Source organism: Seriola dumerili, unplaced genomic scaffold, assembly GCF_002260705.1.
Source record: "Seriola dumerili isolate Sdu_G_001 unplaced genomic scaffold, Sdu_1.0 BDQW01000169.1, whole genome shotgun sequence".
In the NCBI taxonomy this organism is placed as follows: domain Eukaryota; kingdom Metazoa; phylum Chordata; class Actinopteri; order Carangiformes; family Carangidae; genus Seriola; species Seriola dumerili.
Window position 1 is genome coordinate 93115 of NW_019174424.1, and position 14620 is coordinate 107734.

The window sequence follows — 14620 nt, forward strand, 5'->3', positions numbered from 1 at the left end:
CGGTGCAGGTGTGTGTTTGTATACCTGCCAATACTTCCTGATTTAACTGTGCGCCTTTGCCTGCTTTCACGACCAAAGTGTATGTGTACATGTATGTTTGTGCGTGTGAGTGTGTGCCAACACACCCTGCAGGTAGAGCGCAGGTTTCCAGCAGGGTTTGTCTAGTAACAGCCGCAGCACGTGACTAAAGAACACGGGTATGAAAAAAAATCAATCCATCACAGACTCTCTCCCTCTCTCTCCATTTTTCACTCTCTCCACGTATCCGAATCCCAAAAATAACTCTGCCCCACGTCACTGCACCCCCTTCACACACGCACACACACACACTCACAGGCAAATACACTCTCAAAGACACACACCTAACACACACACACGCGCGCGTGCAAACTAGCCTGCAACTGAAACTGAATTATTCAACAGAGCCAGGATGCACAGCTAAGAGAAAAGGGGAATGAGAAAAATGCAGAGGGAATGGAGAGAGAGACACAAAGAAAAATGAAAAAGAGAACAATATGATCTTCTATTCAGTGTGCGTACAGTAAACATGGATGACCAGACACACACTAGACCTGTGGTCAAAAGGTTAAGGGGTATAAATCAAAATTATGATACAAATGTTTGTTTACATGTATTGGATTTTTAAACAGGTTTTTAAATCTTATTTGCCCATTCAAGACTTAGATTGACGTGACTATAATTATAACAATGTTTTCTGCATCATAAGTTATTTTCGGTAAAGCAAGGTGACGTGAGGATAGGACAGGACTGCAATGTCCTCCACACTAAACCTTCATTCTGATCTCTGTGGAGCAAAAGTTTCAACTTTCTGTTTTAACTTCTGACCACATCCAATGTGTCATGTCAGAGCAGGGATTTCTAAAACGCCTTGTCCAAGTGATGTTACAATGCACTAAGACGGCACTAAGTTAATTTGATGTAGTGTAAGACATCTGCACGCACATGGTTCGACTCGGGCAGTGGGCCCAGCAAATTTGGCCAGCAGCTACCAATACCAATATTTCTATCATGATTTATGTCTTAGTTTCTACGCAGCAGCATGTTTCCATATTGATTTTCCTTCCATTGCTCAATTGCCATATATGTTACAAGGGCAACCATCTGAAGTATATCAAAAAACAGCTAACACGAGGCATTTATCAGATTTTAGTGGCTCAATTTACAATCTGAGAACAGTGTAGCTTTTCATTTTCACCTGCTCTCTGTGACCCATTCCTCCCCAGCACTGTGTTGCATGTCAGGTCGCAACATATTTACATTCATTAATCAGGCAAGACGTTCGTCATAAGAACTTGATAAGACAGAGGCATTGGGATTTAGAGACTTTCTGCCTCCCAGTGGATAAAAATCACAAAATTCATCTGTTGTTTTTAATTCATTAATGTATTAATGATTTGTCTTCAAAATGTTCTTCAGTTTCTATTACAAAATATTCAGACTTCACTGTTTTGATTTAATTTTAAATAATAAATCAATTTAGATGCTGTATGAAAAGTGCTTGTAATATTAAAAAAATAAAAATAAAAAAAGTAAATAAAAAAAGGTTACCAAAACAAATGAATGGTAAATGCATGCTGCTATTGAGTTCATCTGTGAATCTCTTATTATGTCACACGCTAGACTTGTTATTGCTTTCTGTGGAATTTTGAAAAATGAGAATAAAATATCAATTCAACTTGTCGATAGGAAGGAAGAGAGAGACAGAGTAGAAACGTGGATTCCTCACTACCTCAAATTACCTCAGTGTTCCTCCACCTCTGTGTAAGAACACTGTGGGAGGACAGACATATATATTTCAGTAAATCACACACGCATGCACAAGCACAAACACACATCCAGGCAAAGTACAAGTAAAGCAATGCTCTGTTGATGATCAATATCAGAAAGTGAAGATACAGTAAAGATGCTGCTGTTTAAATGGAAAGTGGGTAATTTAACTCCTTAGTTAAATCTGGACAAAAAGTAATGTTCAGATTCAGATCAAGATTCAGATTTATTAGGGGTCCAAGCCCGGGTGGCCTGAGGCCCACGCACACAAAGCAAGGGAGGTTTAGTATGGTGCACATTCATCACACACCCAAAAATGACACATGTCCACTGGCAGGTGGAATCCACAGTACAATTATCTCAAAAAAGAGAGTCAGTTTCTTTATTCATCTCCATCTTTTCTCCATTAGTCTTCAGCTCTTTCCTAAAATTGAAAGTCAAAGCATTATGAACTAGTCAGAGGCCGTTTATCCGATTCTCAAGAAATTTGTAATACAACATCTACAGACAATGCTGATAAAAAGTAATCAAAGAAATTTCAATATGTCATTCCACTTTGCAATTATACATTTTTAAACCTTCGTCTTTAAGTTTAATTTTACATAAATGCTCATAAATAATTTCTGCCTCTAGGGGGCACAACAATGCAAAAAGTTATCGACTGCATGGATTCATTCGATACTCATTTTGCACGATCTAGGGTCATGGCTCAGTTGATGCATAGAATTTGGTAATGATTTCTTAACAGCTGTGGCTTAGTAAAAAAAAATTAAAAATTCGAGACATTTCACATAAAAAAAATCAAAATAAATAAAAATAATGACTGATTAATCAAGTCACTTTTTTAAAAGGCAACACTACAGATGGAAAAATGCACATAATAATAAAAACAAAATATTTTTCCCGAATGTGAAAAAGATGAAGAAAAACAATTTAAATAGATTAGGCTTTCTTATAAGTTCACTTTTGTTTCTAGTTCTGTGAGCGTGTAATTGTGCATGCGTCCGTGTGTGTGTGTGTGTGTGTGTATGTGTCTATGTGTGTGTGTGTGTGTGTGCGCATGCTCATGCAAACCTCAGTGTCGAGTCTGCCCGTAGGGACTCAGGATACGGATCAATTCACACATTTATTACCAGACAGTCAAAGGTATGAGCTAGGCAGATTGAGCCCAGAGGGTGCGTGCGCACACACGCCCAAACACACACAGGCACACACACACCGACACACCACACACACAAACAGAACAGGAATCGAAACACATATGCAGACAGACACACACACATGCAGTTCTTGTTGCCAACAGTTATGAACGAACTAAACTTAAGACTTGCAGCTGTCAGGGTGTTCTGCAAAATATCCCAAAAACTTCAAACAAATAATTTAAATTAGCTTCACAAAAGGCGGAAGCAGCCAATTAGAGGGAGGACAAGATGAAACGGAGGAGAGTGAAAGGAACAGCAGTGGCAGGGAGGAGAGAGAGAGAGAGAGAAAGAATGATGGATTGGATTTGAGTGAAAGAGAAAAAGTACAGGTAGTGAAATGTGAGAGGAGACGACAAAACTTCACTTCCTATCAGTCAAAGGGAAAGTGAGAAAGAGAGAGAGAGGGTGAAAGGGGAGGAGAGAAAAAATGGATAGAGAAAAAAAAGAGTGCATTTGTGTTTGAGGGGTAGCATTAGCACTTACAATGTGTATGTCTGTAGTTGTAAAAATCTGTTCAAACTGTTACATTATGGAAAGTCGCCTCCCATTTGGGGACAAAAAAACGAGTCCCCCACAAGGTAAATGATTTATGGTTAAAGACTCTGGTTAAGAACATACGGCTATGATTGGGATTAGGTTATGGTGCTGTTTTGGGAGGGTTAGTAAGGAGTAAATGTAAGTCAATGCAATGTCTGTCTGAGTGACAAAAACAAGTTTGTGTGTGTGTGTGTTCTAGCTGCAGTGTAGCTGGCCAACCCTGAGCGTTTGTCTCTCCACCACTTTGTGTTAAATGATTTATATGCAGACAGGCAGTTTGATTCTCTCTCTATTTTCTCTCTCTCTCTCTCTCCATTGTTTCTCATTAGTCTACCCCTCTCTATAATGCTTCTGTCTTGCTGACTATCCCCCTCCTTTCTCTATTTCTGTGTCTCCATAGTCCATCTCTCTGTTCTGTCTCCCTACTTCAGCTGCACATTAGAGGCAGAACAGAAACAGCCTTTTACCTCTCTCCCTCTCTCTCCCTCTCTCTCTCTCTCCGTCTCTCTCATCCTTCTCTGCTTTGGAAAAGATCATTGTATCCCACAAAGCACAGAAAACACACATGCACACAACTACCTTTCACTCGGTTGTGAAAGGAAACAGGTTGGTAACGTCTTAAACATCTCGAGGATAAATTCAACAACAATTTTCAACACTGACACTAACTCTTCCTTCTGATAACAGTGTGGCAACATAGGAATCAATGTAAGAGACTGTACGGTTACACACACACACACACACACACACACACACACACACACACAAACAATGATGATTATGTTCCATGATGATGTTATAAACTTTCCTAACAATAAAGTCTCTGCATTAACTGGAGAACATAAGAGGAGGGTGGGGCGGGGGGAGCAGCATATTGCTAATGAAAAGTGGTTATTTTGGGCTGGCCTGATGTGAAAGATAAAGACTCATGGACATGACCAGACAGAGGAAAGAGACAAAGAGAGACAGAGAGAGCGAGCGAGAGAGAGAGAGAGAGAGAGAGAGAGACCCCGTATGAGCAGACTGTGTACTGTAAGAGTGGATCTCTGTACGTTTTGCCAGCAGCGCTGAGAGAAGAAAGACTGACCAGCAGACTGCAATAGACTCCTGAGAAAGTTAATAAGCACATATAGATTCAAACACACAAATCCTATACACACACACACACACACATACAAAAGCTGACGTTAAGTCTGTGTAGTTACCAGCTGACAGTTTCAAGCTGGAGAAAGGCCAATAAATAATTTAGATTCTGCAGTGAATGTAGATCACTGACTCTCCACATCCACCCAAAAACACCCAGGCCTCTCTCTCTCTCTCTGTCTTTCTGTGTTCCTGGGCGTGTCTCTCTTTCACTTTCTCTCTGTCTGTCTCTCTTAATCACTTATGTATACCCCGGCTATGTCTGTCTCTGGACCCGACTCGCATGGTTGCAAAGGAAGTGAGAGATCTGACTATTCCCCATGATGGTCCGGTCAGGTACACTAAATATGTGTGTGTGTGTGTGTGTGTGTGTGTGTGTGTGTGTGTGTGTGTGTGTGTGTGTGTGTGTGTGTGTGTGTGTGAAAAATGTTAGTGTGCTACCTATGGCAATTTGTAGACACATTCAGGAAGTAACAAATACAGCATCATACCAACCAGCATTTGTCAGCAACTGTAGGAAAAAGGTCGGTCAATCACCTTTTACTTTGACTAAAATACAAAAAAAACCTTTATGTGGTTAAAACAAACAAAAACACAACCTATTGTAATGTGTTTTCACCACAATCTAAGAGAAGATTTCCAAGACACTGAAAAGGGAGGTTGACTGCTCAGTGAAACAGCTGAGCCAAGAGATTCAACTAACTAGTCTTGAATGGTCATTTGTTCTCTCATTGATTCTGGGTCATATGGAAGGAGGAGATTAAGGCACTGCTACTCACACACAAGCACACACAACACAAGCATAAGCATAAAACTCATAGCCTACACAGTATGCTCAAATTAACTAATGGCAAAGCTGGTAGATTTTGCTGAATTAACACTTTATATAATTCAAAGACTATTCTAAATAACTTCTCTAACTGAATATCATATTTTTCACACTCCATGATTATCAAAGTGTGGTTCATTTATAAAACACATTACTTGTATTGTATTTCATATTGAGCTGATTCTTACTATAGATAGCTAGAACATATATTGACTTCCTCTCCATTTACAACAGCAGGGGAAAACACACTTTACTGCGCCCTGATGACACAGGCAACACCAGATGGTGTGCATACGTCTGTGTGTTTGTTTGTGTTTGTGGGTTTATGTGCATGCTATAGTTAGTGCCCCGCAGAGGTACACACTGAGCTTTGCTGACACGTCATACATATTAACACGGAAACAAACAACTGATTACACGAAAAATGCATTAATGGGGTTTACAGTAACTCCAGTGTATGACACCAGATATGGATTTGACAAGGTCATTTGGGCATTTAGGGTCAAAGGTCAGAAGGACAGCCAATGAGGATTTCCTTTCTAAGGCAGTATTAGATGACACATTTAGTTTCAACTCTCGCCCAGCATGTAACATGATATATTATTTCTGAGCAGATTATAAGGACAACAACAGCACAGTCTCTATTTATGTCATATTCTATAATACATACCCAGGGGAATAGTTCTCATAGAAGCTCATAATACTGTAGCAGGTTATGTACAGTTGATTGAATACATATCTATATAATATAGCCCACAGTCTGACACAACAACATTAAAGATACATTTGTAACAATATGGCACACTGCAAGTCAAAGCTGATTCAATATTGTACATACAGCTGTGATTTAATATTGATTCAGCTTAGATGCAATGGGCTTGGATATTTTAGGCACAGGGGCCCCTGACATCTTGGGCCCTTTGTGCCTCTGTATGAAGTAACTGTTAAGATCTCTAGTGTGAAAGTCATAGAGCTCAGTTTAAAGAATCAATGACGACAAGGAGAGTCAAAACGACCACGGACCAAACGACGAAAAAAGGACACAAAACTACCTAAATAGAGACACAAAACCACCAAACGACATTGTTTGCACTTGCTTTGTGTCTCCATCCTATGTAGAGGGGTGGGGTGCCTGTCTGTGCCCAGGGGCCCATTTTTTCATAATCCATCCATGATGGTAGTGACCAAATGTTAATGAAAAACTTCTTTTTTTTAATTTCAAATACTGAATCAGAAATGTCCAATACTGCTAATTGCTAATATGCATCTGAAGTTTGGCATTTTCAACAGTGGTACCTATGTCAGTACATGTCCTTGTGTATAACACCACATGGCCTCAGTGACTGCCTTTGACAGGACAAGTTAGACTCCTGTGAAACTAGATGCCAACATTAGCATTACTCACTTCTAGTTGGCTGCTCTTGCCGATGACTTTGCCGTCAGAGCGCAAACGATCTTGTTAAATTAGTAGCGACGTTTGCGGTGACTCACCTTTATGAGACTGTTGCACGTTTCTTCCTATTTCAGATCACTCCGGACACAATGGAGTCCGACATCGCTTACAACATGTGATTCTTTTTTGGAGCGTGGATGGATCGAGGCAGGTATTTGAGGGGGTAGGTAGACAACAGCAGCAGGGAGGGGGCGGGTCACACAACGAAACCACTTTTCCTTGACCTCGGTGGAAAACGTCATTTGGTCAAGGTAAGATGTGAAGAATAATTAATTAAGAAGACAATGCGAAGAGAATCCAACTGCACTTCAAAAAAAAAAAAACTTTAAATAATAAAAAAAAAATAAGAAAGGGGCCTAAATAAATTATATCCAGACATTTAACTATAGGCTATAGTCACTATGTCATGGCATAGGCGCTTTTGACCTTTTGTATATATGAGTATATATTGAGTACAGAAAATTTCATTTTTAGTGGATTACACAATGGATGGGATTTAGTGAACCATCGTTTGTATATAGTATTTTGTTATGGTTATGGATTTTATTAACTATAAATTCAATATGTTTGTTCTTCAAGATGACTCCTAACTGCATAGATTTCGAAAGAGAAGAAATCAATATTTATGTGTTGGAACACAGCCAATCATTCAAGCATTTCCATAAGTCTTGCATTGCCTCACAAGCAGAGATTCGAAGTATCGAAGTGGCAGCCTCCGGGGTTGAAAAATGAGGCCAACACTGAAGTTTCAAAACTGCAGTTCCTTGAATGGTCACTTGAGCTGAATTTTCATATAGCTCACCTGTTTAAATTTTATGAAGGCTTAGAGTTATGCATAACCCCAGGCGTGATTGCTATGAGTGACAGGTGAGTGTCTTCACAGCTGGATAGCTGTCAATGACCTGTCGTCCATGTTTTCTAAACTCTAGTATTATTTTATTCATATTTTAGCATGAATTAGCAGGTATCTGCGCTCACCATACCTGGCTTGTTAGCTCAGCCCCTTAACTAGGTAATTAGCCAGCAAATGAATGAGTCTTGGGTTAGCCTTGGAGCAGCACACCCAGCTGTGCTAACGATGCCAACAGGAGCTTGTGCTTGCCAAAGTTTTTTAACTGGCTTCACACACGCCCCACCTCTTTACCCATTTTTGGATTAGCTGGGAGTTAGGTGGAGTCAGGCACTGCCAAGATGGCAACAGTAGAGCAGCTCACTCACTCTCAGTCCTCTTTTAAACTAGTTTCATTCATCAATTATCAATAAAGGCATGGGATGGCAGACTTCCTGTATGTGAAGTTTGCAAGTCATACATTATTTGATATCAAACAATCATATGTACTGTAGTTGGGATGCTTTACAATGCTCTTCAAAATTCTATATATACATTCAAATTTTGCAACACATAAGTCTAATAAATTGGTGGAAATAACAGAAAAATAAAATCTAAAGTTGATTATTAGGCTACTTTGTCAATAGTTAGTACCAATAAAGTTACTGGTTGGGATAGAATATATATATATAATATATATAATATATATAATAACCATTAATTGTGAAACTTTGTATTGGGAAAAAAAATCTGATGAAGGTAAATGCTGGTACTAATTGTATTTAACAAGGTGCTATTTCTCTACCACTCATTTCAAAAAAGAAAATGGGCCTGAACTCTGATGCGCTAAATCTAATTAAACAACCAAATATCCATCTACTGTATCTAAATGTGGATGTGAGCAAATTGTTATTTATATGGTACTCCCATGGGTCCAGAGTCAGTTCACAACTAAATAAAGCTGCAGGTCATAATTCTGTTGAAAAGTGATTCCACTGAGACTCATACATCTGGTGAATCAAAAAGCTGTTTCAATGCCCATTGAGCGAAACATCAGCCAGTTGAATCCACCAAATCACCATGCACCTGGTAACACTTCTGTTGGCAGCAGGTTCTAACAAATGAACCACAATTCCTATGTTTTAAGGAACTACATCACTAACATTTCTGAGCTCTTTTCTTCATTGTGTTATGCAATAAGATTTACTTAAATCCTGGCTATCAAACGATCAGAGACGGACAAACAGCAGATGCTCGCTGTCAGTGAGAATATCCTTTTCGTAGGGTTATTTACTGGCAGTACTGTATGTAGGAATGGGTTTTAACCAAGTGCAATAGGACAGTAGTGAGAGCTCCATAACACATAGTATACCCAGAGGACAATGTGTTGAAATAGAAGTGTTAGAACTTTATGAGGAATAATATAATCAATGGAATTTAATACCAATTTTCTATAAGCTATTTGGTTCTGAAAGTCCAAGAAATATATTTTGTAACCATGTTATCACAGCACATTTCAGCTCTATTCTTTTTTTGGGCTCGGTTTGGTTTGAACCAGTGGTGTGGAAGCACATCAACTGTTGAGACACTGGACACATAATCCACAGTGGTGCAGTAGGGTCATGAAGTGAAGTTACCTGAGATGACCTCATGACTGATATAGGCATTGTCACTACACCACTTCCTGGAAAATGAGGACTTCTCAACTGACTTCTCATTTGGTAATTTAGCAGGACCTAAACTTTACAAAGGACAATTTAACATGAATCAAGCAGATATAATGAAATCATTAACAATAAACAAGTGATAACACCTGATTATTAATGAGACCTTTACTAGAAAGAGTGCAATAATTTTTTACTTTGGCTATCAAAATCTCAATAGACCACGTTATACAGAGACTGGACAGTGCAACATGAATATATTCCCTAGGGGAGGGAGGGGGGATAAAATATTGTACTAGGTACACCTTAAAATTTATTGCAATCCAATAAACAACAACACCACAAAGCACAGCTTCAGAAATTACCAATAAACTGAACAAACACCCTGACACAGTCTCTGCAAATATTGAACATTATAAGCTTCACAAAGGTAGGAGTTATTACAGAGCTATTGTGTTGGATTTGATTTGATTGTACTAGTGTTCATGTTATTGTATCAAATACCTTGTGGTGGGACTGTGTACCTGCGAGACAATGCAAATATCTGAGATATAAACATTAAGATAATTGCAAATTCTCAATAATAAAATAAAATATATAGATATAATATATAGATATATAGTATGAAACCCTCCCCAACAACTGCTTTCCACCGCAGCAGAAACCAACCATCAGGTTCCAGGAAACCAGCCAGACTCAGCAGAGCAGAGATGTTATATAAAAATTGTCAGCCTCATCTGCTTCATACAGCTATACGTGTAGAAAATAATATGTGAGCAAATACTCTTATGAAATCTTAAAATTAACTAATGTATATAGTTTTACACCTCAAGCTACTGAAAGATCAGATTAACCACAGAATTTTATCAAGAACAACCCTTCTCAGCATATTCATTTCACAGCTTTGCAGGATATCACACACATTATACTGCTTCTGTTTATGTTTATAATTATTCTTCACACAGATATTGGAGGATGGGGATACCTTAATGGCCATGAACAGTGTCAATGTCTCCAGTTTGTGCCTGACCAGGGACCTTTACTACATGTCTGTCCCTCAATCTTAGACCCCTCATTTCCTGTCATCTTTCTACACTTTGCTAAAGTATCCAATAAAACTCCAAATGTGATGAATTTCAAAGATATCAGTTCTGTTTCTGGTAGTTCAGCCCTATTCATTGGGCTTTCCTGCCTTCATTATACCCATCTCCACCAGGCTAGGGTCATTTGCCATGATGCCAAACATACTGATGGAAAAAATAAAACAAACAAATAAAATAAAATCTGTAATGAGAAAAAAAAGATTGTGTACTTGAAGTTATCTGAGACCTGCTTTATGACAGTTGTCACCATTTGCTTGAAAATCATTAGGAGAATTTTAACCCACCCAGGTCCAACTGGAGCCAATTTGAAAGGCTAGAACAAGGGGAAACTAGTTTTCTGTGCGAGACTAGTTATTCTCTTCTAATATTCATGTTTTATCATTTAATGGCTGGAGACTATTTTGGAAATTAAATCTATTTCCTGCACACTCTCTCTCCCTCTCATGAACACACATCTGTCATTTAGATGGTGAATAGACATAATTCAGACGCACTATAAGTAGCTCCTGCATTTCACTAGAACGGCCCAATTAGTGTGTGTAGTTATGTCATGGCTCAAGCATCAGAATGGATCAATACAATCATTACTCCAATTTCCTCTCTTGTCATTAACACTCACACAGAAACTTACTTCCACATTTGCATGCTTTCAGACGAATAAACACAAATCCTGGAGATGGAAATCCTGAAATCACTCACTACTTCTCCCCAGAATGGTGCAATACGTGCTGGTTTATGAGAGATGAAAATGCAGAGGAATGCTAGAATTTTACACTGTCACACCAAGTGGTTGTGGTATGCACGTACTCACACACACACACACACACTCACACACAGTTTGAAATGATGGCACATTCATTCAGTGACACCTGCATATTGGATGATTAAGAGGAGGAGTCTCAAAATGGGAGAAGAATTAAATACTGTGTCAGTGCACTTCTGCTCACATTTACATCCCTCTCTCTCTCTCTCTCTCTCTCTCACACACACACACACACACACACACACACACACACACACACACACACACACACACACACACAAATTGTAGCTGCTTATTTTCATCTCTCTCTCTTGGTTCTCTCCCACCTTTCCTCCCCTCCCCCTCTCCCTCCTGTTTATCTATACCCGCGCTAGGCGCTGGGCTTATACTGCACATGCTGACATCAGCAACCAGCAGCGCCCCCTAGACACCCCCCCAACCACCACCGCACACCCTCACCCTCACCCTCACTCACTCACTCACTCACTCACACACACACACACACACACACACACACACACACACACACACACACACACACAGAACGTAAATCAAGCAAGTCCCACGCTACTCTGACATGAAATTACTAACAAATGTGATTGATTGTGATCACCAGCCTCATAAAAGGGGGGCGCTGGTTCATGCCCCCCTTCCTCCTAATTAACTATAAATTACATGTCCAGCATTTCCTGTCACCCCATGTAGCCTACCTCACATGGGTTTGCATTGATGCATCTTACACCTTTGTCATTAGGACTTAATGGAAGGTTCTGCAACTCACTGAATGAGAACAAATGTGAAGCATTCAACCAGACATCTGTCTGTACATTAGGCCTACCTGATCCTCGGGCATGGACTACATATCAGCTTTTACTCACTGTACAATGCCAGGCAAAGGATATGGCCATTCGGTGATCTTTTTGGCGTATTTTCTCACGAAGTTATCCTCACTGAAAATGAACAGCGAGCGGTTGACAGTGAAACAGTTCTGGCGCACGGGAATGGGATTATAGAGGGCCATAGTCCGGGCTCTCTGCGCCATAGACTGCTTGTACATTCTCTGGGCCCCGGGCCCTCCGGGCGGACCGTGGCCGTGGCCGTGGCCATGCCCATGGCCATGACCGTGACCGTGTCCATGGGGTCCTCCTTGCCTGCTACCACCGCGGCCGCCCGGGCCCCCTCCGCCGGGCCCTCCGCCATACCTGGCCGGTACCTCGTCTCCGAACCGCGCCATTCTCTGGACACCGAAAGCCAATCTTCACGAAGCAGCGGAGAAGGAGACCAATGCTCAGCTGTGCAGCCACACAACATTACATCCCATCTGGATCAGAACGTCTCATATGCACAACGGGTTGTCTTGTAAGCTTACGCTGAACACCTGCACCCGGCGAGCAGTTATGCAGCTCTTGGTTTTCGCAGACGAGGACGCCCATGTACCGTCTCCTTCTCTGTGCGTCTCTGCCAACGGCCAATTGTGGGTGTGAGGAAATTAAATGTGTGGTCGGTTGGCTGACTGGTTGCACTGTAGGGTAGTGCTGTGGGGTGTCTCAGTCTTAGTCCGTTCTTATGTCCGTATATAGCGGGATTCGCCCCCAACATGAAACCATGGGGAGACTGTAGCGAGTTAACATGAATGTTTCATGTTCTCCATGGTTCATGCCTGTATCAGAGCGCACCACAGCCTCCTCCACCTTTCTGGACGATTTATTTCTTTACTGTCATGACAGCATGTATGACAATCTAAACGCCTCTAATGTCACACAGGCCTCAATAAATCAGATTGTCGAAAATTGAATCTGAATATAATTAACAGCTTATACCTACGGCCGTCAGTGACGTTCAAATTGGCATTTTGGAAACAGTCGCGTTTCCGAAGACTTAAAAGGAAATTGAAAATGGAAAAAGCTACTATTATTTATTTATTTTGAAACATCCGCAATGTTTGGTACAGTATGTGGCAATAATGTGGCCCCCGCCACCTTACAATTGTTTTACCAGTGCGCTCTGATAAGCCCTGAGACCAGGAAAATTGTTGCATTTGTTATTAATGAGTCTAATTTCAGAATGCACAATCTCGAGTAGAACGGAGAAAGAAAGATACCGTTTTCCTTTGAAATGTCGGTGTCATTGTTGTCGTGCTCTGTGGATGAAATAATTTTCTCAAACGAATTCAGTTGCATCCTCTTTCGTTGCAACCATCATCTTCTGTCCGTCACCTGTGCGGCCATCTAGAAGCTGAGCAAGGGACACACGGACGGCGTCGTCAAAGACAAGGGTATGACGGCCGCTTCTCCGCCGTCTTACACCCTCTCATGATCTTGGTTTGGCTGGTCGAGATGTAGTAATGCCGAGAAAGTCCCTCACCATCCCCGCCCCGAAAAGTCTACCTTCGTCCGCACTGATAAGCCCAAATGTCCTGGCAGCGCGTCTCTCAGCTTGTGTGAACTACAATGAGAGCTTGGTCGGTTCTGCAGCCGCAGCACATGACGCACGCAGCTCGTCCAACTTCCAGACGTATGTCACGGATGGAGGCACCGTCTATCGCCTGTTTATTTTAAGGTGCTTCGGGCTATAGCCCTGCCCAGTTGGACTGGACCTCTCGAACCGTCCAACGCCAAATCAATTACAAATAATGCGTAAAACAGCCAGTTGGCGTAGAGAATGGGGTGACATCGGTACCTCTGTGACTCTGTTTATCATTTCCCTCCACCTCAGTATAAGTGTGTATTTCATAAAGACTTAACTATGCTTATTATAGCCAGTTGTGCGCGCGCGCGCGTGTGTGTGTGTGTGTGTGGCGGGGGGGGGGGGGGGGGGGGGGGGGGTGGAGGGGTGTTGGCATCATGCAGCTCAAGATAGCCTACAGCTGCAACCCAAGCTGACAATGACTGCGCGCACACGGGCGCGTGAGTAGAGTAAATGCGCGTCAAAGTGTGCCCGCGCAAGTCTGCGTGTGTTTGTTAGGGAAGGTGGAGGGGGGAGGCTATTCTTAGCAACAGACATTTGGAAATTAATGGACGAAGAGAGCTCTCTCCTCCCTCCCTCCCCCTCCCTCCCCGAAAACGAGTCGAGGATCTTCTTCTCTGGCTCTCTTCCTCTCCTCTCCTCGAGGCTTTTCTCATCGCTCCACCAAAGCACTGGTGTCCGTTCAAGGTGCGACCATATGCTTTGCGCTAAAGCACAGGCACAACAAAGATTTTCAATGACACAGAGGAAACAAAGGCAAGGCGGATGGACAATGCCGAAAGATTAAAAAAAAGAACTGCACCATTTTTCCTTGCTGCAACATATCTATAATATCCACTAATT

The 14620-nt window shown here is 41.3% G+C and overlaps 1 protein-coding gene across 1 annotated transcript in view; it reads right to left on the minus strand.

Moving 5' to 3' along the window:
* Window positions 1-12545, minus strand: part of LOC111227043 (voltage-dependent P/Q-type calcium channel subunit alpha-1A-like) — a 92416-nt gene extending 79871 nt beyond the window's left edge. Inside the window, 2 exon segments of the mRNA XM_022752413.1 lie at window positions 12214-12385; window positions 12440-12545. Of these exon segments, the coding sequence (XP_022608134.1) occupies window positions 12214-12385; window positions 12440-12545 (278 nt within the window).
* Between the last annotated feature and the right edge of the window lie 2075 nt (window positions 12546-14620).